This window comes from Xyrauchen texanus, chromosome 6 (genome assembly GCF_025860055.1).
Source record: "Xyrauchen texanus isolate HMW12.3.18 chromosome 6, RBS_HiC_50CHRs, whole genome shotgun sequence".
NCBI lineage: Eukaryota > Metazoa > Chordata > Actinopteri > Cypriniformes > Catostomidae > Xyrauchen > Xyrauchen texanus.
In genome coordinates this window covers 3,928,834-3,956,495 of record NC_068281.1, presented here as the reverse complement: position 1 = coordinate 3,956,495, position 27,662 = coordinate 3,928,834, and the positions used below count along the sequence as shown (strand labels likewise).

The following is a 27,662-nucleotide window of genomic DNA, read 5'->3' as shown; positions in this document are numbered from 1 at the left end:
TTCTGCACAGTGAGCAAGTTTGATTGGTATTTTAGGCTGCATTCCAACTCACATACTAGCTATCCTATATTCAGTAGAGTGCCAGATAATGATTTGTGTCCCCTGTCATAAGGTGTTTGCCAAAATAGAATGCCAAAAATATGCCAAAAGTGTAAACAGTCCCTTGCACTATAGAAGAGGATGCGTTTGTGACCGTTATCTTTTGATGTTTTCATTTAATTGAAGGAAATGTATAATAAATGTGAGTTTCTTTATATGAATGAATCTAAAATTGAAGTAATGATGAATGTTTTGTATACACAAAGTACATACTTCATGCAGAGTAGAAATATGCAAATCGGGATGCGGCCACCAAGCTTCCATTAAAATATATATGCGCAAAAAGCTTATTATGACTTTGGCTACAATACACTGTGCTAGCAAAACTGGGACAGGCATCTTAGAATACACTAATTTGTCTAATTACCAAGAAGCTCCCAAAGCAACTTTATATGCAAATTAAATTAAAACTTAACCAGAATGCTGCTGTCCATGTAACTCGATGCATCCCTTAATGCTACTTTGCATATGTGCAGTATGCATTCTCAAATGTGTTCTTATAGAAGACAAATAAGCTTTCTAAATGTGCAAGTCCCATGCAGCAGTGTGCTAGAGCATTATGATACAAGCTGGCATATTCTGTCTATGTAAAAACCTACTCCTTTAGTTCCTCATTTGATGTCTAGACAGATGGTGGGAACAATGCACACCTACTTTTTTGTATTATTATATTATGTGTTATATGTGGGTTCAACTCTGTTAAAAAGGTGCAGTGCTTCATCATACACACTTCAGTGTAAGCATCTTTTCCTATAGTACCGATTATGAAGCCATCCTTTGCACTAAATCTGTATTCTAAATTTATGTTTCAAAAATTATAATTATTAAATGTTAATAAAGTGCAATGTAAAATCATACAATAATACAAAAATTATACAATGTCTTTGTATAAACACTGGCCCTTAACATTTACTTAGTTTACTCATTTTAAACCATGATCTGCAATGCACATAAATAAATAATATTGTCATTATATTCATGATGTTATTCAGAGGGGAACTGGCCCCCACAGTGAGTCGGGTTTCTCCCAAGGATATTTTTCTCCATTAATCAACATCTTATGGAGTTTTATGTTCATTGCCACAGTCGATTGGGGTTCTAAATACGATTACACAATGATCACTCTAAGACTTTATAGATATTACTGTTTCATTTTCTGTTGAAGCCCGATTTTCTGTTTAGTTGCTTTGAAACGATGTTGTGAAAGGCGCTATATAAATTAAAATTACTTGATTTGACCAATAAAACAAAAATTGTTTAAAAAAAAGTAAAATATGTTTTTTTGTCTAGCTAATGCTGATCATCTCTCCAGTCCAACAAATTGGTATTTTGCTACTCAAAGATGGAAGAAAATAAAAAGAAAGAAAAAGAAGGAAATAGGGAGGAGGGGCAGGAGGTCAGAAGAAAGAAAGAAAGAAATAGGAAGAAAAGAGAAAAAAGTAAGAAAATGAAGCAAAGAGGGAGGAAGGCAAGACAGAAGGAAGAAAAGAGGGAGAAAGAAAGAAAACAGGTAGTAGGGACATGAAGTCAGAAGAAAGAAACAAAGAATGAAAGAAGAACAGAGGAAAGAAAGAAAGACAGAAAGAGGAAGAAAAGAGAAAAAGAAAGAAAATGAAGGAAAGAGGGAGGAAGGCAAGACAGAAGGAAGAAAAGAGGGAGAAAGAAAGAAAGAAAACAGGGAGGAGGGACAGGAAGTCAGAAGAAAGAAAGAAAGAAAGAAAGAGGAAGAAAAGAGAAAAAAGAAAATGAAGGAAAGAGGGAGGAAGGCAAGACAGAAGGAAGAAAAGAGGGAGAAAGAAAGAAAGAAAACAGGGAGGAGGGACAGGAAGTCAGAAGAAAGAAAGAAAGAAAGAAAGAAAGAAAAGAAAAAGAAAGAAGGAAAGAAAGAAAGAAAAGAAGGAAACAGGAAGGAGGGATAGAAAGGCAGAAGAAAAAGAAAGTAAGAAGGGAAGAAGAAAGAAAGAAAGATGGAAGAAAAGAAAAAAGATGGAAACAGGGACGAGGGACAGAAAGTCAAAAGAAAGAAAGAAAAAATAAAGAAAAAAGGAAACAGGTAGAAGACCCAAAAAAGTCAGAAGGAAGAAAGAAAGTCAAAAGAAAGAAAGAAAATAAAAAATAAAGAAAATAGGAAACAGGTAGAAGGGACAAAAAAGTCAGAAGAAAGAAAGAAAGAAAGAAAGAAAGAAAGAAAGAAAGAAAGAAAGAAAGATGGAAGAAAAGAAAAAAGAAAGAAAAAGAAGGAAACAGGGAGGCGGGACAGAAAGTCAGGAGAAAGAAAGAAAGCAAGAATGAGAGAAAGAGAGAAAGAAAGAGGCTTTTGCAAACTCCTTACTGGAACAAATCAGCTGTGAATCGATCGCATGCGCTTCAGCTGTATGTTGGTTTGGGAGGGAAAGCAGGCTAACACGCTTTCATTGTAATGAGATGAGTGGCTGTATTGTGTACAGACTTCTGCTCCTGAGGGAGACAGCAGGAAAACGCTGCTCGTTCATTTCTGCTCTGAAGCCACGAGTTTGCAAGGATTAATCAATGTTAACCTGCTTTATCACAGACACTGATTTTGCAGTTAAAGTAACATCCTGACACGCTTCTTTTCAGCTAGTTGCTGCTTCATGCTGATCAACCTCCAACCTTCCAGCACTGTGGAAATACCATTTTTAATTTGAAGCAAGTCAAAATGAGAGTATGAGGGTTGGAAATACAGCCCAGGTCCTCTATATGTCATCTATGGACTAAGTATCTATGGACTAAGGTTCTTTGATGTTTTAAAACGTCCTGAATGAATACTAAGCTTCACAACTACCTTCTACAGTACAAAAAAATAAATATGTCTTGTACTGCCACGAGCCATAAGATGATCAACGACTGTCTGCCAGGATGTCAGCGTCAGTGATCTGGGCTACAAGAGCTGTCACTCACCCTGGAATTTTAATCTATAGATATAGCATCCATCAAAAGCCACTGTCATTGACCACCGCAAGCTAATCAGTGATGTACTGCATGAGTATTTGATGATTTGATTGGCTAAAGTGCCTGAAGGAAGGAGACAGCTCTTTTCATAGCTGTCTGTCTCTCAAAACAGCCCAAACAGCCTCAAACAGCATTTAGCACCTGGTTCGACATATCCTTCACCTTCACACCTTCATCCGAGCAAGGACGGATGAAGAGAGGACAGGAGGAGCGATGTTTACCCCAAACACTAGATCAGTCTCTACTCTATCTTGAAGGTGTCAGATCTCAGAACTGTGTTTATTTTGGCTCTCACTGCTGGATATTTGACATGACAGCTGTATATGGTCAAATAGATTTAAGCATTTCTGAATAACAGCACCTAAGGCCTTATTACTGAAGATCTGTTGGCCCTCTGCTTTGCCGACAGAACTGTCTCTGTTCATCTGTCTCTCACTCTTTTTGTTTTTCTCACTTCAACTCTGTCCACTATTATGGTTATTTTGGTCCACTATTATACTTAAAAAAAACATTTGACCACTTTCTTTATGTGTTTACTGTATATCTTTCTATAGCTCCATAGGGAAATTAATTATTCACGATTTACTTATAAACCTTTAAAGACTGACCTACCGTGATCTCTGAGGTTGTTAATCAATGGTGTAATGTTCCGTTGAAGTCGGTCCATGTTATTTATTACACAAAATGAATATGTGCATTTTTTAGATAAAAGTGTTGGACTGAACATATGGTTTTAAAACATATACTATGGTATATCTCAAAAGAACCATGGTATTCCCATATGATACCATTACTGTACCATAGTACCACCACAGCACTTTCTGTAAGAGTGCTAAGTGTCCAATTCCAAGTGCACCATTTGGAAGAGGATGTTATGTGTCTTTCAAACTTAATCTTGTCTCCTGATGTCTCACATTGCTCTCCTGGTTTCTTTTCTCTCTGTTGTGCTCACTGTCATTCTCTCCCTGTCTTCACTTTGTCATGTTTCTGTAGCTCTAGTTTTATCTGCATGGTAGAGGGTCTATTACAGCCCCTGGTTGAGGTGATTATAGCATTTGTAATGGGTTTAAATACACACGGGCGGCATTGGCTTTTCACCATCAGGGACAGAAGATAAGCAGACCCCTCTGGAGATCCCCTCTCCCTCTCCTCATTAACACCACACTTCCCCTCATTTTGTGCCACATCAATAGGCGGCTTGTGCTTTCTGCTGAACATAATTACAGTGTTCGTGGTATCAGCAGGGTAGAGTATAGTCCTGGGAGTTTATTTACCCACAATTTTCAGGAATCATAAAGGAATTAAGCTCCATATGAAAACCCAGCTATTGTTTGGCTGAAATGGTGTAATTATGGGTTCGAGAGGTTAGCCTCTCTGCCACGCCATGGAGGAACCAGACTCTAATGATGGCAGTGATGATCATAATGATGATGATTTAAGAAATTTTACTACTACTACTAATAATAATAATAATCACAATAAGAAATTCTTCCACCAAGTACTGTAACATATAACTTCCCCTAGTGGCCAGTAGGGGTCACTAGAGGGCTGGACTTCTATTTTGAAATTTGATTTCCCTGTTATTTTCTTGTCTTAGTTTTGTTCATTTAGTTTTGTGTATATATAGCCCTCGTGTTCTCCCTTTCTTTTGTCTTGCTTTGTTAATTATATTGAGTTGAGTTTGCGTCTTATTCTTGGTTCTTTTGTGGTTCCTTTTGCTTTGGATAATTTTCAGTAAAGAAGTCTCTACAAATGACTTCTACAAATGTTTCCATGGCTCCGCCCCCGAGTTGTCAGCGGCTCTGTCATCTGAGCCATCTGCGGTTCCGCCCTCTGAGCCATCTGCGGCTTCGCTCTCCGAGCCCTCCCTGGCCTCCACCCAAACCGCCGGATCTTGCTTCCTTTCTGGAGCCATGATCCCCACAGCCACCACCATTGTGTCCTTGAGCAAGGCACTTAACTCCAGGTTGCTCCGGGGGGATTGTCCCTGTAATAAGTGCACTGTAAGTCGCTTTGGATAAAAGCATCTGCCAAATGCATAAATGTAAATGTAAATGTAAATGCCATGTCCCAGGCATCCGGATCCCCCACCCTCTTCCTAGTACCACCTCCCTGGCCTACGAACCCTGCTCCTTCCTGGTGTCACCTCCCTTGCCTCCGGACCTCGCCCCCTCTCTGGAGCCGCCTTCAAACTGCCTGACCTATTCTTTCTTGTTGTTTTGTCTTTGTGTTGTGCATCAAAAGCTGGCCATTAAAGGGGGGACTCTGTCATGTATAACTTCCCCTAGTGGCCAGAAGGGATTGCTAGAGGGCTGGACTTTGATTTGAATTTTGAATTTTGAAATTTGATTTCCCTGATTGCCTTTTCTTACTTCATTTTCCATTCCTAATTGTTTACAGGTTTAGTTCTGTGTATATATAGCCCTTGTGTTCTCCATATCTTTTGTCTTGCGTTATTAATTGTATTCAATTGAGTTTGGTGAGTCTTAGTCTTGTTTCTTTTGTGGTTCCTCTTGCTCTGGATTATTTTCAATAAAGGTAGTCTCTGCAACTGGGTTCTAAAAACCTTCACTCGCCATACAATCTCAGTGGCAAATACTATTGTCTATTAGAGGAGAGCGAGTAACAGACACAGTGAGTGTGGCATCAGGCCTCAGAGAGCATCCTCAAGGTGCAAAGGGGGCTCTCTGCAGGTGCTGAAGAGGTTTTAGGGGTGGGTACACAGCACACATGCTCCCCTCCAGGTCCGGGGCACGAGGGGTGCCGATTATTCCTGAAATCTATCTTCCCTGGATGGACCCACAGCATGTGAGGAAAATGGCGGCCCTTGGCCCATCAGCTGTGATGCATGCTTCAGTCCTCGGCAACACATCTAACCCCTACCGAGGATTTCTGGGGAGCAGGTCTGGTGATATATCTACCAACCTACAGCTCCATTCCTGGACCTGCGAGGATGCCAGCATGCATGCAATAGGGGGAAGAGGACAGCCTCCTGAGAAGAGGCGTGCTCAATGTTTTAACGTCAACGTTGTTGAGGCTCTATTCACATCAGGTGTGGCCCATCATCTGCTGCCAAGTGAGGCTTATGATATTGCACATCTCCTCACTCCTGCCTACTCCTGGCTGAAGGACACCCATAAGAAAACGCAGGGCGATGATGATGTGAGTTAGAGACGGGTCATTCCGCCACATACCAAACACCTACCTCCCTCCAAGCATCGCCCCGACGGCATCTCCTTTCACAATCTTATGTGAAAAGGTCTCTAGTTGTGGCATCTAGGTCCACAACTAGATGTGGTCCATCTTCAGCATCCCCTTGTAAATGCTACTTTCTCAACCAGGACCTATGGTGAGGTGGACTTGTAGGGGTTACCTCTCCAGCCATCTTACCCTCTTCTTCGCACCTAGGCAGGGACAGAGAAAGCACGGGTTAAACATGACAGCTTCAACCATCCGCAAGGTAAATGCTTATTACCACTTATCATTTTTGGCAGTTGGGAGACATCCCTGTGTATTCTCCATCCCACTCCAGATTTTCCTGTGGTTTCCCCAACTGTGTAGTCTCTGCTCAACCTTTGCCCGTATTCTCCACCTCTGTAGTGAGGTTAGCAAGAGACAGACATAGTGGGTGTGGTGTCAGGCCTCGGAGAGGCATTTATTTTAAATAAAAACAACAAAAATCCCAAAACAGGGATAAAAATGTGTCCAAGGCACATGTATCTAATAGTGATGAGGTCTCAATCAGGTGTACCTCATCATCCGCTGCCACAAATGATTATAATATTGTGCTTCTCCTCTCTCCTTCCCACTACCTTTGTGAGCCTGGCTGAAGGATGGCCCTCAGAAGAGGTGAGGTGACTATGATGTAAGGGATGGGTGGGTCATTCCACCACAAAGTATAGCCACTAGATGTAAACTTTATACATGTTAACATGATTTTAGTGTGATCAGTTCCATTTTAAGTGCCTCACTAACCCAGACTTTTGCATTTTTAAAGAAAAGGAGGAAAGAGTCAAAAAAACATTTTGGTAATTAACATTATGCCACAAATGCTGTCAATTAAACTTAACTTGTTATGAAAGTAGAACATTCCTTTAATACATTTTCATTAAAAGATTACAAAGACACCATGCGAGGAGCGAACGTGTGAGTGACTAGCTCTGCGCACTTTGCTGGTTTTTAATTATGTTTTTGTGTTATAATCCGGTGAGGTTTGATACACCCTGCTACATATTTGCTCTTTGCAGACAATATGTCAGACAATTCAAAATCCTTGGGCTCTGGAGATATTAAAAGACACTTACGTGTTCAAGCTGAAATCACTGACGGGCCTGCAGACCGCGGAGTCGGTTTGGACAGTGCGGTGGGAGAAATTCAGTGTCAACTGTCCAACATGTTTGTGATGCTAATGAAATTTGTTTTTAGAAGATCTTGCTGTAATACGTCGATCGATTATGGTGATGGAGACAAAATTCTCCGAGTTGGTTACAATAATGGCAGATGTTGAGAAGCGGATCGATTATTTGGAGTCATCGGAGAGGGAATTATCTGATAATCCGCCAGCGACCAAAGTTGATATGGAACATGTTCTTGAATAGCTTGAAGATCTTGAGAATAGGAGCCGCAGGAATAACATCTGAATTGTTGGAATTCCTGAGCATGAGGAGGGCAGAAATATGGTGAAATTCCTTGACCAGCTCTTCCCGAGTCTGCTCAACATAACAGGCCACAAGCTGGAAATCGAGCGAGCTCACAGAGTTCTGGCTCACAGACCAGCTGAGGGAGACAGACCCCAATCAATGCTGGCCAAATTCCTGAGATCATCCGATAAAGATCTTGTTTTACGCGAGGCGAGGAACAAAGGAAAGCTTTCTTGTAAGAATCACAACATTTTCTTGTTCCCAGATTTTGTGAATTCGACAACAGAGAAACATGATCAGCTTTTGCACTGATGTTTCTGGCTGAACTGAGAATAGAAAAGAAGGATGGCCACAAAGTATTTTTATGTCCCAAACAAGCACTGTCCTTCATAAAAACCTTGGAGTGAGTAAGCCATTTGGTGTTTCTCGTGTGAGTGGATTGACTCACTGTTCTTTCTCTGGTTGTCCAAGGAAGCTGGGTGCCATTTTTTTTCTTTTTGCGTTGGCTCCGCCTAGCGCATGGAGTTTGTTTTGTGGAATAACACTTCTCCTTCAAGAAAAGTTTGCATTGATGGAAGATCGCTTTTACACTGAAGATCCCGGCCAGTGATAAGGATAACCGCAAAATATTTGGCCTTTGTGCTAGATGTAAAAAATGTGTAAAACATTCTGGCTAACTGATTAAGTAAAGTGATGACATCTCTTATACATATAGATCAGGTGGGGTTTATTGGTCTAAATCTGAAGCTATGAATCTGACAGCATACTGCCCAGTAATGGCTTTTCAGTCGGGCAACTTTCAATGGCCCAAACAGGTCATTAAGTATTTGGGCATTTTATTCCCATCAAATTTGTGTGATTTAGTCAAAGTTCATTTTGACTCTTTAATAAAAAGGTTCTGGAGCGATGTGGGCAGGTGGGCCTCGTTGCATTTATTTATGATTGGGAAGGTTAATATTATAAAAATGAATTGTATTCCAAAATGTATCTACCTATTACAGTATCTCTCCATAGAATTCCCCCTCTTATATTTTAAACAATTTGAAAGTATAGCTAAATCCTTTATCTGGAATGGCTAATGTCCTCAAAAAGTTACACAGGCCAACTGACAAAGGTACTATTATGCTTTTGGTCTCAGACATTTGGTGCATTGGTCGCTTCCGCCTGAAAGAGCCCCTCCCTGCCTCTTTATTGAACAGGAGGTCCTTGCCCCTATTTTGCCATTGCCATGTCTTTCTACCAAGCTGCCTGGAGAAGAAAAGACACATTCTGTTATCTCACACATGCAGTATGTGTGGACAAAAGTTTCCTGCATGCTCAATTCATTGACATTAACCTTAACGTTGCCACAAGTATTTGGTTAAACCCTAAATTGTGTATTAACAGCCCCCCCTTATGCTGGACAGAATGGATTGAGAAGGGAGTTGCTACGCTGGGTGACCTATATGAAAATGGAGAATTGATATCCTTTGAAAATATTATACAGTGGTTTGGGAGTCAGATCTGGGATACAGATCTCAATTCTTCAGGTACTTACAGCTGTAGTACGCAGCCCCCTAAAGCTAAAGACACTTGAAATGGTACTAGCGGCTTTTGGAAAGGGTCACGAGGCTTCAGCATACTATTTCTGGCTAATTCAGAGTCTTGGGGATGGGGTTTTGACATCTCTTAAGAAGTTATGGGAGAGAGACTTGAATTTATTTCTGAAGGATGAAGAATGGGGTAGGATTTTAAATGATGTCTATGTCTAGGGATGCAAGGGCGCATATTCTGATGAAAGTTGATTCCGTGTTTTCATGTGCTGATTGTGTTGATTTGAGTTTGGAATCAATCAAAATGGTTAATGACAACATCAACAAAAGATTACAAAGATATTTTCTTTTTTCTTTGTGAAAGAATATGCAATGATTAATTGTAACACAAGGAGCATGTATTTTCAACTGTGTTTGATATAATTGCAAGTGATTTTCTAGTACCAAATTTGCAATTTAGCATGATTACTCAAGGATAATGTGTTGGATTGATGGCTGCTGGAAATGGCGTCTGTCTAGATTTGATCAAAAATGACTTTTTTTCAAATAGCGATGGTGCTGTTTTACATCAGTAATGTTCTGACTGAACTTTGTTATCAGTTGAATTCCACTTTGGTGAATTAAAGTAACAATTTCCTTCCAAAACAGTGAAATCAGTGTTACATTATTCCAAACTTTTGGCCACCTTTGTTGTGTTGTTCAATGTATGTCTGCCAGAGTTAGAGAGTGCTGAAGACGTGTGTGTGTGTGTGGGTGTGTGTGGGTGTGTGTGTGTGTAGAGCCAGTGTCATTTACATATAAATGAGAGTTTGCTGATCACATGAGCTGTGACCCCATTTATTGTGATGGTCAGGCACACACACTGCGCCAGGTGCCACTAAAGCTGAAATTATACCCATCCACTCGCCCTCAAGCCTCAAACACTCATTTATGATGCGTTTCCTCTCTGACAGAGAGCAGGTCACTGGCATTTGCCGATCGGCGCATGCTATGATGGCACCAATCAGTGTAACATTTAAGTGGAAAGTGTGCGTGTTTTCATGCTTGAACAATAGGGGCATTTTCTCTGAGAGGGCAAGAAAGGGAGATTCTGAGAAAATAAATCACAAGAGAACAATAGAACACAACAAATATTGCAAAATATGTGATGAAATAGTGTGTTATGCACTTATTCTATGAAGCAAGAAGCAGATACCTATTGTATTATTGTAACAGTGTGTGTAATATGTGCCTGTGTTTTTATCATTGGAACGTCGCATATAACGTTTTCTCTCCACATCAGCACGGTTCTGCATCACATCTTGTCATGGGTGTAAACAGTGGTGAATTACCGTAATCTGGTCCTTCCTCTCACAGACGTCACTTTCCCCCATCGGCTGTCCGCTTCGACCTGTCTCGATTCGACTCGTTCTTCTCATCACATCTCAGCCGGAGTGAAGTGAGGGGATGTAATTCTTAGTAACAGCTGTGCTATTTAAATGAAAACACATATATATAAGCCTGCAGTGAATGCATGTGTGCCGTCACTGGAGCTGGAGGAAAATATGCCCGAACAAATGAACCCTTTTTAAGGGTTAATTAACCTAAAAATTTGCATTCTGTTATCATTTACTCACCTTCATGTTGTTGTGAATAGTGAATTTCTACAGTGGCATCTGTGACTGAAAAATATTGATTTTAAATTATGCTGCAAGTCCAAGTCCAAGATGACACGCCAAAAAGTTACTGAGTGCACCTTTAAAGGGATACTTCACCCAAAATTTGTTGATGAGGGGAAAAAACAAGTTATTTAGCATTTTTTTTGTCTTTTTCTCCCCCATATATTGAAAATTAAAAAGTATCAAAAGTCATTCTTACTATGTAGTCAAGTGCAGGGCTGGACTGGCAATCTGGCATACCGGGAATTTTCCCGGTGGGCCGAAGCACTTTGGGGCGGACTGGCCAGCGGTAGAACCAGGTGGGTCGGTGGTGCGTCTGCAAAATGGGCCAAATGGGCCACGATAAGCAAAAATTAGCTGCCGCGTTATGCAGAATGGACCACCAAATGGCGCCGAGATATACAGAAAAGGACAGCGACCCACAGCGACCCCCTTTAGGCCAGTTGCAATGTAAAATTCTGAGGCCGATTTCTCTTCCCAGTCCAGCCCTGGTCAAATGCAACTCTTAAGGTTACCTTTACATCTCTGTCCTCTACAGATTAAACAATACTCATAATACTACATGATTTTAAATGTATTCACAACCTTGTTTAACTTGAAAACAAACTGAACAGGAAACTCAACGCAGAGCAAAGGCAGATTAACAAGGTGAGATCTGCAAACAGGCAGATCTGCAGCGCGGCACAAGTGCTCTTCCCCGGGCTATTCTCCATTCTGCTATGTAGACATTTCTCTCTGCTGAGTCTTACAGAAGTATGAATAAGAAATCTGGTGTAAAAACACTTTTCATTGTGTGGAAACTGGCCTTGTTCGCCCCTAACTACTATCTAGTCTCTCGTCCCTTCTCATGTTCTCACCATTTAATTGTCGTTCTCTCTATCTGTCTGTGTCTTCGGCTGTCGTTCTATTAAGCAATTTCTCTTTAATGTTTTCCCAGAATAAAGCTTTTTCATAACTCTGAAGTCCAAATGGAAAATAACATACACCCTGTTTTCTTAATCATTATTTGATATATACAATATATATTGTCTATGTTCCTGTAAAAAATATCTAAACATCCTTAAATCAAAATAAATTTACTTTATTTACATTTACATTTATGCATTTGGCAGATGCTTTTATCCAAAGCGACTTACAGTGCAATTATTACAGGGTCAATCCCCCCCGGAGCAACCTGGAGTTAAGTGCCTTGCTCAAGGACACAGTGGTGGTGTCTGTGGGTATCGAACCAGCAACCTTCTGATTACCAGATTACCAGTTATGTGCTTTTGACCACTAGACCACCACCACTTTATGAGAATATTGACATATTATATTAAAACAATTAAATATGATTTGCCAATGAGGTGTGAAAAATAATCAAATGTATTCGGGGTTCAATGCAAGTGAAGCACAACGACAGCATTTGTGGCATAATGTTGATTACCACAAAACATTAATATTGACTTGTTCCTCCTTTTCTTTAAAAACAGGAGTTTTACAATGAGGCACTTTCACTTGGAAGTGAATGGAGGCCAATCCGTAAATGTTAAAATACTCACTGTTTCAAATGTTTAGCCACAGACATAAACAATATACACAAGTTTGGAACAATTTTGCTGTTTCGGAAGGAAATTGGTAGTTTAATTCATCAAAGTGGCATTCATCTGATAACCAAGTATAGTCTGAACATTACTGATGTAAAAAACAGCACAATCACTATTTGAAAAAGTCATTTTTGATCAAATCTAGACAGCAGCCATCACTCCAACACCTTATCCTTGAGTAATCATGCTACATTGATCATTTGGTTCTAGAAAATCACTTGCCATTATATCAAAAACAGTTGAAAGCTATTTGGTTCATTATATGCAGCTTAACATTGTCTTTGTGTTTGTTTTTGAGTTGCCACAGTATTCAATAGACTGGCATGTCTTAAGGTCAATATTAGTTTCAAAAATGGCAAAAAAGAAACCACTTTCTCTAGAAACTCATCAGTCAGTCATTGTTTTGAGGAAAGGCTATAAAATACTTGAAATTGACAAAAAACTGAAGATTTCACACAAAGGTGTCACTACAGTCTTCAAAGACAAAGGACAACTGACTCTAACAAGGACAGAAAGAGATGTGGAAGGACCAGATGTACAACTAAACAAGAGGATAAGTACATCAGAGTCTCTAGTTTGAGAAATAGACGCCTCACATGTCCTCCGCTGACAGCTTCATTGAATTCTACCTGCTCAACACAAGTTTCATGTACAACAGTAAAGGGGTGCATTATGGGAAGAATTGCAAAGAAAAAGACACTTTTGAAACAGAAAAACAAAAAGAAAAGGTTAGAGTGGACTAAGAAACAGACATTGGACAACAGATAATTGGAAAAGAGTGTTACGGATCTTAACCCCATTGAGCTTTTGTGGGATCAGTTAGACTGTGAGGTGCGTGAGAAGTGCCCGACAAGACAGACACATCAATGGCAAGTGCTACAGGAAGTGTGGGGTGAAATGTCACATGAGTATCTGGACAAACTGACAGCTAGAATGCCAAAGATCTGCAAAGCTGTCATTGCTGCATGTGGAGAATTTTTTGATGAGAAAACTTTGAAGTAGTTTAAGAAGTTCTGACATTTTTATCCAAATTATAATAGTAATTTTTCACGTTATTTATGTCCTGATCAGTTGAATGCCACTTTGGTGAATAAAAGTACCAATTTCTTTCCATAAGAGCAAAAACTGTACATTATTCCAAACTGTTGGCTGCCAGTATATATATATATATATATATACTGTATATATAGTTATACCACGGGTCTGTTTAATGCTTGATTCTGATTGGTTAATGGATGTTCTAGGGTGTGCAATTATTTTTCAAGGAAACGCATGGCTATAAAGTAGTTCAAGCTCTTGACTGCATAACGGTTCCATATATTTCAGTATTTTTAAAGAGCTCACACACTCACATACACGCACACATCTGCACACAAACACGCTCACATACACACACATATACGCACACAGAGACTCGAGTCATGACCAACAAATAGAGCCGTGCCCCATTGACTTGATCAATACAACAATTCCTGTTATCCGAAATAACTTTTTATGTTTCAATGTATTTCGTCCTAATCAGCTTCACACAGCTATAGTGCAAAGCAACGTGCTAACACACAATTTCACACAGAGAGATAGAGACAAGCAGCGCATCCTTCGTTGCTAGTTCTAACATGATAGCAAAGAAGGCTTGAGCTGTATTAAAGCTAGATACACTTGATCAATACAAGAGATTGTATATTATCAGAAATATCTCTGGGGAAACCCTCACACTCCCTCCCTCTCTCTCACACACACACACACATGTGCAAGCATGCGTGTGTGTGTGCGTGTTTCTATTGTATTGATTTTTATTTTGCAGCAGAGTACGATATGTTGTAGCTGAGCCCAGAGGAAAAACTGAATTTTTGAAACCCTTTCAAACACTCCAGATTTCATTTCTCCACTGCTGAGATTAGCTGGTTTTGCGTCACGTCTCAATCCTTTACTAAACCACCAAACAGCTTCACCTTTGCTTCAAACCATCGGCTTTAATCAATCCTGCTTCAGTGTTATCTAAATAAAGTCTTTTCACTGAGTGAGTTTGAGGTGTCGGCCATCTTTCAGTGGTCGCAGGTTCACCGAGAACTGCTCTCACCCTGTTCAATTTGAGTTGTGAGGAATGCAATCAATACATCTATTTATTCTACTTAGCGGCACTGTGCGCCACAAGCAGGGGCTGGAGGCCACACAAAGGCATGTGGGATTGAATGGCTGACCTTTTTAAGCCTGACCCTGGCATTGATCCGAGGTATTCATGGCAGCTGAGTGAGGGAGGAGTTGGGTTTTGTGCTGGAATGGGGTTTTAGAGCTAAAGGGCTGATGTAGGTGCCTTACTGCCAGGTAAAAAGTACTTTATGCTGTGGTTTTGGCTTTGACTGTGAATGCTACAGTATGCTACAGGAGAGGTTTTTTTGTATAGAGATACATTCTATAAGGTAGTGTTTTGTAGACAAATACAGTGTGCTGTAGGCAGCTGCCACACTATATATTTATAAAATCATCTAGTTGGTGGGATGTCTGAATGACTAGTCAACTAGTCTTCAGAAAACACTGTATAATTAGGCTGGTTTCAGGTTCAAAATAAAAAATAAAAATTAACAGTATGCAGGGGTCTCGACTATTGTTAAATTGACACTCAAAACATTTGTCTGAATGAGTATGACTGAAGTGGCATTGCTTTAAAGGGGATGAATTTAAAGACATAATATTTCAGAGAGGACTTTATTGTGAAAAGATGGCAAACTATCTAAAACTCAAGTACAGCATGCTTATAAAAACAAAAAATTTTAATAAAAAAAATGTTATGTTTTTTTTATATTGTATATATTATATTATACACCACAGTTAGTTCCGGTCCTCGAATCTGATTGGACGAGAGACATTCCATGAGCACTGATGGTGTGACAGCATCATCACTCGGATGCTTCACTGTGTGTGTATCACTCCGCTTGTGTTCATGCTGTTCTAAACTAAAGTGTAAATGTAGTGCATACGTGTTAGGAGTTACTGCCTTTATTTTTCCCATTACATATGTTAGCCAGCAGGTGGTGGCAAAAGATAATTTTTGTGTGTAATATGAGCCAGTTGGTGACGTAAAGTCAATCCGTTAGTCATTGTTTACATAGAACAGCGCTCTGTGAGTTTCCACATTGGATACACACTGTTTAAAATGGCGGAGGACATCGCTGTTTCTATAGTGAATGACATTTGCGCACCAGCTACCCCGAAATAGAGAGAAATACCCTGCTTGGACGTTTATTTTACACTGAGAAAGCTGACCTTCAGAAAGCTGACAGCATCTCTGATTGGGTGTGGCAACCGGTGATCGCACACGCTCCATCTCTCTCTCTATCTCTCTCACACACTCTATCCTTGTTTATCCAATGACTTGTTAGAAACAGCACAAGCCATGATACTATTTCTGAAATGAACATTTTGAATTACTAATGGAGGCTTGGACGCATCATTTGTTTTGAACCAGCAACAGCAGATTCTGATTTGTCACGTAATAAAGTAGCTCCATGCACAAATATGTTTTATGACCGTATTCAGTTTTTCAAAATTTTTTGAAATGTACTTGTTCATTGAACTGTATAGGCAATATCACACTTGCTATATGGTGTCGTGCTATATGGCCCTACATCAGCACTGCTGTAATTACCTGCGGCCGAATCACAGCAGTGCTGATGAAGGGCCATATCGCACTCTTGCTCGTGTGATATTGCTTAAATATTATATTGTAAAAAATTTTTTTTAATAAAACAGACAGCCTCACTTCAGTTTAATTGAACTTCTGTTATGTTTAAAAATTATGACACCTGTGTTGTTCGAGTCAAAAATGACCCATAAAGAGTTCAATAGATTTTCAGTAAATTTACAGCACACTCCTCTATAAATTATGAACATGGAAACTGGCATAGGCTTACCTACATGTTTTCACACTGAATAAAGGCCACCTATTTTTTTTTAACATATTCATTTGACCAATGTTGAAGACTTTTAATTGGTCAAAATTGACCCGAACATAACAGGAGGGTTAAAGATATATGTTTTAACATCTGAAGTGTGTTGCAAACATCCGATAAACATCTTAAAAAGAGCGTATTTACAAATAAAAAAAAGATCCCAAAACATCTGTCGTATGTTGTTTTAACGTCTGAAGTGTGTTGCAAACATCCGATAAACATCTTAAAAAGAGCGTATTTACAAATAAAAAAAAGATCCCAAAACATCTGTCGTATGTTGTTTTAACATCTGAAGTGTGTTGCAAACATCCGATAAACATCTTAAAAAGAGCGTATTTACAAATAAAAAAAAGATCCCAAAACATCTGTCGTATGTTGTTTTAGCATCTGAAGTGTGTTGCAAACATCTGATAAACATCTTAAAAAGAGCAGATTCACATTCATTTTAAATCTAGACATCACAAAAACATCTGCTCTGTGTCATTGTATTGCCCAATCAGTTTTACATCTGATACCTTGAAAAGCAAATAACGTCTTGTAAACATCTGCCAATGTCTTTCTATCATCCAAAATGTGTTACATCTAAAAGATATCTTGAAAAGGCCTATTCATTCGTATTCTTAACCATAAATATCTTGAAAATATTTTCTGAATGTCTTTCTAACACCCAATGCACATTAGAGACATCTTCCAAATGAAAGCTCACATGTTGAATAGATGTTTGAGCAAAATATGTGTGCAACGTGTATCAATATGCTGCATGTACATGTTTGTGAAATGTGTCTTGTGGTTAGACAATCCTGCTGTGGTGTGCGTTCGTGTGTAAGAATATTCCGGTTACGTGTATGTGTGGCAGATGGCAGGGTGTTCCTTCCTCAGAGCGATCTTCATTTCACTCTCTCTAAATAACAAGATAATGAACCTCACCGATGCACATCTCCATGAGTATCTGCGGTGATGTTCTCTTCTAGCTCAATTTATCTCTCACACTTTCTCTTCAACACCTCCCTTACACCCTCTGTGCTATTTTCCTTCAAATAGCCTTTCTCTCGTAGTCATCTATTTGTGTTGTGTATGTTGTCCTGAAAGTTAGCTGTAGGAAAATGCTAATGAATGATTATCCCTCTCTGGAGGCACTAAAACGAGTGCTGTTTCCTCTCAACCGCGCCGGGCGTGAGGGGTCACTGCTCATAGGACAACCAGGGCTGACAGGCTGCCCATGCCATGACCCACAAGCTAGCCTCATGAGGGGAGGCCATATGCATGTCCTCGCATTTGGAGTGTGTGTGTGTTAACAAATACAATGTGTATGTGTTTTTGATATGTGAGATACATTTATATAACCAAAATAGGGTATTAGATTAATCGACGATAAGTTGTCGTTTATAATTTGCACTTATATACCGGTTACCAAAGCACTTTACACTGTGTCCCAATCACCCATTCACACACACATTCACACTCACACTCATACACCAATGGTGGCAGATATATATATATACATATTAAAATGTATATTTTTATGGTTCTATATGTTTTATATAAATTAGACTTCTAAAGGCACATTTGCTCAAGCATGTGTGTTCCCTTGTTCATAGGATGTGTAAATAGGGATTCCATAAAGTGGAAACCCCATATAAATTATGTGGCGTCAGTGTTTTTACTCGGAATTCTGCTGCAGTCATCATTTATACAAGGCAGTTGTAAGTACAGTAGAACACACATTACAATAAACACAGCATGCAGCAAGATGTATGTATTTACTGTACTGTGTGTCCGTGTGCATGCGAGTGTGTGTGTGTGTGTGTGTGTGTGTGTGTGGACAGGTGGATCATTTGTTTTTATGACAGCACTTTTGGCACCATTACTATCATAAAGCATAATGGAGCAGTGATAGCCTTGCGTTTGTCTGTGAAAATGTCAAAATGTTGCATTTGGGAGCAGTTTAGCAGTAACATGTTGCTGTAAATACATTGAGAATCGATATACAGTAAATGGAAGACAAGATGTTTTGGTGGTGAGGGGGTAAAATTTGTCCCACGTGTGATTTGGCTCTCTGGTATCGTCATCTGTGGTTGAGTAATTTCAGTTTTGTTGATGTTATTTCTTCCTCTGTTGTTTATTTAGCATCTCTATGAAATGTTGTTCTGTTGAGACAAAATGTTGCAACAATTAACGCTTCAACTGTTTCTGGGCATGGATTTGGAACTACCATGTTTTTTGGATATTATTATCATTTTTTTTTTGTATACTGTACAGTATATCATAGAAATACCTTTTTTGGGGGGATGTGCACTATGGTAATTATGTTTGTTGGATTAGCTCCATTTCATTTACATTTACATTTATGCATTTGGCAGACGCTTTTATCCAAAGCGACTTACAGTGCAATTATTACAGGGACAATCCCCCCGGAGCAACCTGGAGTTAAGTGCCTTGCTCAATGCAATGGTGGTGGCTGTGGGGTTAGAACCTGTGACCTTCTGATTAACAGCCCTGTGCTTTAACCACTACGCCACCACCACTCTGTTTCAGGGCTGGAGTTTCCCAGTGGGCCGACGCACTTTGTGGTCGATCAGGGGCAGACTGGCCATCGGGAGAACAGAGCGGGCCAGAGGGTCGGCCGCGAAACATGCCGAATGGGCCGCGATAAGCTAATATGAGCCGCCGCATTATGCAGAACGGACCACAAAACAGCTCCGCGATATGCAGAAATGGACAACGAACACAGGGCACCGAATTGGCCAGTTGTCATGTACAATCCCGGGCCGATTTCTCTTCCCAGTCCAGCCCTGCTCCGACCGAACTCTTATTCATTTGAAGTGACGTGCATTAAGTAGGATGATACTAATTTGACACAAAGCTTAAATACATTCACGAAAACGTAACAAATAAACAATTTGAATTTATATAATTGTTGGTGGTTTACTCGCTATTTTTGGCACAGAATGCAGAGAAATGCAGATTTTTCCAGAGTTCCAGAATCAATAATTAGCGAAGGTTACTGGATATAATGTAGATATAGTATTTCAGAGCTAAACATCAGCAGTGTTTAGTAAATAGCATAAGTATTAGTCATGAGAAGGCACGGCCTAAGTCAGGGCTAGTCAATTGGCGGCCCAAATGTGTTTAAGCTCTCCTGATGGCCAGTCCGCTCCTGATCGGCCCCAAAGTGTGTTGGCCCACCGGGAAAATTCCTGGTATGCCAGATTATCAGTCCAGCCCTGCTTTGGCTAGAACTTTACAAATAATTTATGGCCTGATCTTGAACAAAATGTTAATTGAATACCTCTAACTATTTTAATGTAAATAAACACATAGTAATAATGATGTTTAGGTTTGTTTTTTTTTGTTTTTTTCATGTTAACCTGTTAGTGACAGCACTTGATCCAAAAGGTGTTGAGCGGGTTGGGGGGGGGGCAGGTTGTGTTCGCTGTCCTTTTCCGCACAGTGCGGCGGTTTTCTGGTCCATTCTGCATAATGCGGCTGATCATTTTAGCTTATCACGGCACATTCGGCACGTTTCACAGCCTAACCACCGGCCCGCTCGGTTCTCCCGATGGCCAATGCCCCAAAGTGCATTGGCCCACCGGGAAAATGCCCGGTATGACAGATTACCTGCCCGCCGGGAAAATTCCCAGTATGCCAGATTACCAGTCCAGCCCTGCTTTAGCTAGAACTTTGCGTGTTGGGGGGGGCAGGTTGTGTTCGCTGTCCTTTTCCGCACAGCGCAGCGGTTTTCTGGTCCGTTCTGCATAACGCGGCTGATCATTTTAGCTTATCGCGGCACATTCGGCACGTTTCACGGCCTAACCACCGGCCCGCTCGGTTCTCCCGATGGCCAGTCCGCCCCTGATCGGCCCCAAAGTGCATTGGCCCACCCGTTCTAGTCTAATAAAAACATTAAGAAAGGTAGCCTACATTTGCTATTCAGCTGTTTTTTGAACATAAAATAGCAGTCAAGTATAAAATCTTAGTAATCCGATGATATCAGACAATGCTGCACAAATAATTGAACTAATTTTAATTTTCTTTCCAGGACTAACTATTTCACTTCTCAATAAAAACAGGCTTAAATGATTTAAAGGGGTTTCTGAGAAGCAGAATTGCTTAGGTTAGTTTTATGTCTGCAAAGATAAAAACGTGGGATATTCAAGATATAATATTCGAAAACAAGTTCATATCTTAATAAATAAATACATAATGTTTCTTCATGTTGCATCATCTATTTGTAAGTAAGTTGTGAGTAAGTACAACCCCCAATATTTATACCATGATCACTGGAAACATGTAAAAGCTTCACACTGACAAAATGGTTTGTGAGATTCTAACTCTTTCTGAATTGGCATAGGTTGGTATTTGTTGCTGGTGTATGTGTGTTTGTGTGAGCACACGTGCGTTGTTTTAGCGTTTGTTTGTTGTGCTCCAGTTCGGCTTGTATTGGAAGTGAATGATAGCTCCCCTTTAGCTGATGTTGAATTTCTGTGGCCCGTCTCATCCCCTGTTTCCTGTTGCGACTGAACCTGCTGCGCGCCGTCTCTGTGACAACTCTATACAGGAGAGTCTTCCATCACCACAGCCACGGCGATGTCGCCAACGGCAACCACACAACTAGCCTGCGATCTTCAGTTTTTCACTTTAGCACTTCATCTCTTTTCTCTCGTGCTCACTCTCCTTTTTTGTCATTTGGTTTAATAAATGGTGTTCCTCATTGAACATTTCCATTGATTTAAATTGTATCATTTGAATTAGTGGTTGCTAGAGCATTCTGAGTTGTTGCCAGGGAGTGTCTAAACAGTTACTAAAGGGTTCTGAGTGGTTTATACTGTGTTGCTAAGTGATTGCCAGGTTGTTGTGATTTTAGGGTGTTCTGGTGGCTGATAAGGTGGTTCATAGGGTTTTGTTAGGGGGTTGTTTGGTAGCTCTGGGTGGTTTCTAGGGTGTTGTGAGTGGCTGCTAATAGGGACGGGATGATATGGTTATCTCACGATTCGGTTCGATAAATAATATAAGATTCATGATTCTATATAATCTCTGATTTTTTTTAAATATGTTTGAGCAAAATGGACATTATAAGTTTTCATCAAATTAAAGTTATTTAATACACAAACAGTAAATGCTCAAAGTAAAACAATGAGAGTTTCCATCCTTCCTGCTTTCTTTCTTTCTTTCTTTCTTTCTTTCTTTCTTTCTTTCTTTCTTTCTTTCTTTCTTCATTGCTTCCTCCTTTCTTTCCTTTTTTCTTTCTTTCTTCATTGCTTCTTTCCTTCTTTCTTTCTTTCTTTCTTTCTTTCTTTCTTCATTGCTTCTTTCTTTTTTCCTTCTTCCTTTCTTCATTGCTTCTTTCTTTTTTCCTTCTTTCTTTCTTCATTGCTTCTTTCTTTTTTCCTTCTTCCTTTCTTCATTGCTTCTTTCTTTTTCCTTCTTTCTTTCTTCATTGCTTCTTTCTTTTTTCCTTCTTTCTTTCTTCATTGCTTCTTTCTTTTTTCCTTCTTTCTTTCTTCATTGCTTCTTTCTTTTTTCCTTCTTCCTTTCTTCATTGCTTTCTTCTTTTTTCCTTCTTCCTTTCTTCATTGCTTCTTTCTTTTTTCCTTCTTCCTTTCTTCATTGCTTCTTTCTTTTTTCCTTCTTCCTTTCTTCATTGCTTCTTTCTTTTTTCCTTCTTCCTTTCTTCATTGCTTCTTTCTTTTTTCCTTCTTTCTTTCTTCATTGCTTCTTTCTTTTTTCCTTCTTTCTTCTTTCTTTCTTCATTGCTTCCTTCTTTCTTTCTTTCTTCTTCTTTCTTCTTTCTTCTTTTTCTTCTTTCTTTCTTCTTCTTCTTTCTTTTCTTCTTCTTTCTTTTCTTCTTCTTCTTTCTTTTTTCCTTCTTTCCTTCTTTCTTTCTTTCTTCATTGCTTCCTTCTTCTTTCCTTTTTCCTTCTTTCTTCATTGCTTCCTTCTTTCTTTTTTCTTTCTTTCTTCATTGCTTCCTTCTTTCTTTTTTCTTTCTTTCTTTCTTTCTTTCTTTCTTTCTTTCTTTCTTTCTTTCTTTCTTTCTTTCTTTCTTTCTTCATTGCTTCTTTCCTTCTTCCTTCTTCCTTCTTTCTTTCTTCATTGCTTCCTTCTTTCTTTTTTCTTTCTTTCTTTCTTTCTTTCTTTCTTTCTTTCTTTCTTTCTTTCTTCATTGCTTCCTTCTTTCTTTCTTCATTGCTTCTTTCTTTCTTCATTGCTTCTTTCTTTTTTCATTCTTCTTTCTTGCTTCTTTATTCCTTCCTTCTGTATTTTCTTTATTTTTTATTCATTCTTTCTTCCTGCTTTCTTGCTTTCTTTTATTCTTTCCTTCTTGCTTCCATGCTTCTTGCTTGCTTCTTTCTTTCTTTCTTTCTTTCTTGCTTTCTTTCTTTCTTTCTTTCCTTCCTTCCTGCATTCTTGCTTCTTTCTTTTTCTTTATTGCTTCATTTCTTGCTTGCTTCCTTCATTCTATCGTTCTTTATTTGTTAATTATTTAGTATTCTTCTTTTCTTCTTTTCTTTCATTCTTGCTTGATTCCTTGTGTCATTAATTAATTATTTCATCCTTGTTTTATTTATTTTTTTATTCTTAGTTCTTTCTTTCTTTCTTTTAATGTCAGTAGGACTCTTATGAGTATGTATTATAAAACATACATTGAATCTGTACTTTTCTTTTCTATCTGCTGTTGGTATGGTAATTCAATATGAAACATTGACACTGAATGGTATTGTCAATCAATGTGGTAAGATCATAGGTGTGAAGCAGACTAGATTATCACATATTTTTGAATGGTTTGTTTTACAGTAAGCCAGAGCTATTCTTGGCGATCCTAACCACCCACTGTTCCATGAATTCTTAGTGCTTCCTCCTGGTACTCGTTATAGCATGCCTAGACTTAAAAGTAATCGGTATAGGAATGCCTTGATCCCCACTGCTGTAAGGCTTTTAAACTTGTAAGGTGTTTGAATGTTTGTTTTGATGTAAGTGTCATTTTATGTAATGAATGTTTGAATGTGTTTTATTACATGTTCACAAATTATTTTATGCTGCACCAAAAATTGCCCCTTGTGCTTATAATAAAGCTTGAGTTGACTTGACTCTCACTCATAACCCTGATAATAATTTAATGTTTCCTTGATCACGCATGCACCAACAACTCTTTCCAAAGTAATCTCTTAAGACATTGCGATATAAACTAACCCACAGCAGATGTACTGCGGTCATGATACGAGCATGATGCTGAAATTATTCATGGAAGTGCAGATATACGAGAGTGCGGTGGTCTCTCTCGCCTCGTGGGCTTCGTGGCTTCTGACAGCTGAGAATACAGCAGAAAGAGAGACTGCATGCTGCTGCACCTGCTCCGCTGTCTGTCTCTATCGTACACCTCCATATTAACCTTTCTCTCTCTCCGTCTCTCTCTCCTGCAGATGACACGGCCTATTCAGGTGAAGCCTGCTGATAGTGAGAGTCGAGGAGGTAAAGAGATTTCCTTTCTATCTAACTCTGTTCTGCCACACTAGATTATTTTCTCTTTCTCTTTTGGTTGTTTTTGTGTCAGTGATATTAGCTTTGACTAAGAGGTGTGCACAGTAGATGCATCCCCCATCTTGTTTTAGGGAAGTTTAGATATCATTATTGGAAAATAAGACTTAAATACTGATGATCGTGTGCCTGCTGGCCACTAGGCAGCAGAAAAAAGAGGGATAAGTCTGAAATACTGAAATGCTTTTAGCACCCTTCTCGGCTAATGGGTCTCCAAATCTGCGCTCTGACAGGCCAAATGTGACGCCATTTGAAGAAATCTTTTTTGGCCTGATTTGATTTATTATTCTTTGGACTTCTGAGGAGAAATGTGTTTAATAAAAAGCTCTTAATTAGTGATGTTTGCTAAGGCAAGCTGCACTTTTACTAATGCTCTACTGTGTGTTTGGGTCAGGACTAGGAAGAGAAATCGGCCTGGGATTTTACATAGCAACTGGCGTTTTCGCTGTTCTGCATATCGCGGCGCCGTTTTGTGGTCTGTTTTGCATAACACGGCAGCTCATTTTAGCTTATCGGGGCCCATTCGGCCCATTTTGCGGCCGACCCACCGGCCCGCTCGGTTCTCCCGATGGCCCACCGGGAACATGCCCGGTATGCCAGATTACCAGTCCAGCCCTGGTTAGGGTTTGTTATTGTAGGTTAGGGATTTGAGCTAAACTCTAATCCTAATTTGTTGAAATAACTGTCTTCTTTTAATTATAAATATTACAAATGATTTTTAATACAAATAATATTAATATTTTTATAAATATATGAATACATTTATTTTTGTAAATACTCTTGTAAAAAAATGTGGTATTATATCAGTTTATTACTTTGTTTTCAACTTTAAAGCTACACTATGTAACTATTGGCCCTTTATCGGCTGAAGAATAAAACGGCAAGTTACTTGTGGAAGAACATTGTTTTGGTAATTACATGAGATTTGCTCTGGCTCTGATCTTCTGCGTGGATGAATCTGATGGTTTGATGTGTAACCATGTGTAAGGGGGTTACGATGGGCAAGGAGGAGGCGAGAACCGGCTTGTCAATATAAATAATAATTGAATTAAACCCAAAACAAAAGCACAAACATAAACACACACACATGACGGACATGCCCGTAATTCTCTCTCTCTCGAACCGTCGTCACCGGCCGCCTTTATCCCTCGCGACGCCCCATCAGGCCGATTGGGGACCGGGCGTGCGACATTCTAGCCCGGCCCCGCCCCCCTCCACTCCACGCTCCTCCCGGCGTTACCTCAGGCTGGGGTGCCTCCAGCATGACCTAAACCCCCCTTTCTGGGGAGGGGCGTGCTTTGCACCCCGTCAGGTCATCCCGGCCTTCCTCGACCTGGGAGGAGACAGGAGGGGAAAACAACAACAAAAAAAACAAAATAGGTGAGGGAAAAGGCCAACACGGTGCGAAAGAGAGAGAGAGAGAGAGAGAGAAGAAGCTCACTCACTGGTTCTCTGATGTACCGTCGCGTGGTCCTCGAACACTCCTTCACACTCTCCGGCGGACGACAGCCGTTCCTCTCCGGGCGAATCGGAGTCAAACCTCCGACCCTCAGTGGACAGAACGCCCCTCCGCTTTTCTGGCGGCACATGGGGACACTCCTCCGCCCCTGGCAGCGGCCCTACCACTCCAGGCGGTCGGGGAGTTGCTTCCCTCCTCCCCTCGTGGACGGCGGTCTTCCCTCGACCCCTCCACGTCGCTGGGGATGGCAGGACACTCCTCCGCCCCCGGCAGCAGCTCCCTCACTCCAGGCGGTCGGGGAATCCAGTCCCCACTTGCCTCGCGGACGACGGCCGTTCCCTGCGTCCGGGCGGTCGGGCAACTCTGTCGCCCGGCAGATGGCACCGGCGCTCCCCAGGGTGGACGGCAGTGTCGAGGACTCTGCGACAGGCATCCCTCCTCCTTCCCGGGTTTTGGCACCAATTTAAGGGGGTTACGATGGGCAAGGAGGAGGCGAGAAACAGCTTGTCAATATAAATAATAATTTAATTATACCCAAAACAAAAGCACAAACATAAACACAAACACATGACGGACATGCCCGTAATTCTCTCTCTCGTCACCGGTGTCACCGGCCGCCTTTATCCCTCGCGCACCCCATCAGGCCGATTGGGGACCGGGCGTGCGACATTCTAGCCCGGCCCCGCCCCCCTCCGCTCCACACCATGGTTACAGGTGAGCATCTTATCAGAACAAATGTAACTAACAACAAAAAATTATCTAAAAAAAACGAAAAGAAGAAAAAGACGGATATCTAAAAAATATGTGCAGGTAAGTAGCATATCTTCCGCTGTTGTTTTAACTTGTTGAATTATTATTATTTTTTAAATAAGTTGCATAACAAACGCAATGACATTAGACATAAGGATTGCTGCTCGTATCAGATAAAGTCAAATGGTGGAAGCTATTATAACTTATCGATTTTTTTTCCATTTTCCTTCCTTTAAAACGAAATCGAAAGCACTCCAGTACCACAATCCATAACAAAATGCCCCATTAGAGTGGCTAACGCTATCTAACAAACTACTGCGCTAAGAGAGCAACCTGGCTAACTATCGGTCCAATAAAATATCTTACCTGTCGAGCAACCGACTCTGTGTCGGTTTCAAATCCTTTTAGATCTCGAAGCTGCCGCCACTTCTGAAAAAGCCAGGCCGATGTTGTTTTGTGTTTTATTTTTACGGGCTCAGTCGCTTTCCCTTTTTACTTGCAGACTCTTCACTGATCGAGGTTTCTTTATTTTGAAAACGAGTGATTCCCCAGAGGGTTGCCTGTTTGAATGATCCATGGTCAAAGCTGCTCTTGTGTTGTGGCTACAAGCTTTCAGCTTCAAACTACTACCACACCGATCACCGCACATATGCACACACTGTAGTAGCGCTGGACCTTCTTTTCTTTTATTACGCACATGACATAAACACATATGGAAGTATACAATTTCCCGCCAAATCCATCCCGCCAGCTCTAAAATATCAATCATTAATGTAGGCTTACCGGAGTGTTGGGGTCCTTGATCATTAATTATATTTTGTCCATTTCTAACAAAACATTTGTACATGGTGTTGCTTTAAACACATGTTTAAATTAATGTGTTATGTTTGTTTTATTTTGTATGAATTTATTTGTTCAATTTATTGTCGCCGCCAACACTAATTGAGATTATCGTTGTTTTTGTGCCTGATAAATTTACAGAAGAATCGAATTATTATTATATATTAGTAATATACCTTTCATTGATTGGCCATATTTTATTTGTGTAGTGGGGTGGGGGGAAGCTCATGTCTAAACTTGCATAGGTCACTATGTGTGTCAGGACTGCCACTGAAACTAGTTCTTTAACCTCTCTGATTTAGCTTTAGTTAGCCATGTAAGTCCTGGCTTTAGTTCAGTACGCAGCCCTGTAGGCTGTAGCCAAACAAACACTTCATGCCGAGTGTTCTTCACTCACTGGTGTCACTGGTATTGGCAGATCTGTGGGTAGTCCAGGCTGAAGGGAAGCTCTTGTCAATACCTTATCAGAAAGAGAGCGATGAAGGACATTATCAGATTAGCTTAAACTAATTCCTCGTAATTAACAAAGGGTCAATTAGCAGCTCGATACTAATCTACTGTGCTGGAAAATGACATTAATTCCATCAGCACCTGTACTGTACCTGACGTAACATCTTGCATGAATGCAGCAGTTTGCAGTTT

At 40.2% G+C, this 27,662-nt stretch overlaps 1 protein-coding gene across 1 annotated transcript in view; it reads left to right on the top strand.

Annotated features, from left to right (window-relative positions):
- The window catches only part of LOC127644522 (CUGBP Elav-like family member 5), a 194,840-nt gene that overhangs the window by 61,904 nt on the left and 105,274 nt on the right, over nucleotides 1-27,662 (top strand). The window contains exon 3 of the mRNA XM_052127717.1: nucleotides 23,857-23,905. Coding sequence (XP_051983677.1) covers nucleotides 23,857-23,905 — 49 coding nt within the window. The remainder of the gene's footprint in view (nucleotides 1-23,856; nucleotides 23,906-27,662) is intronic.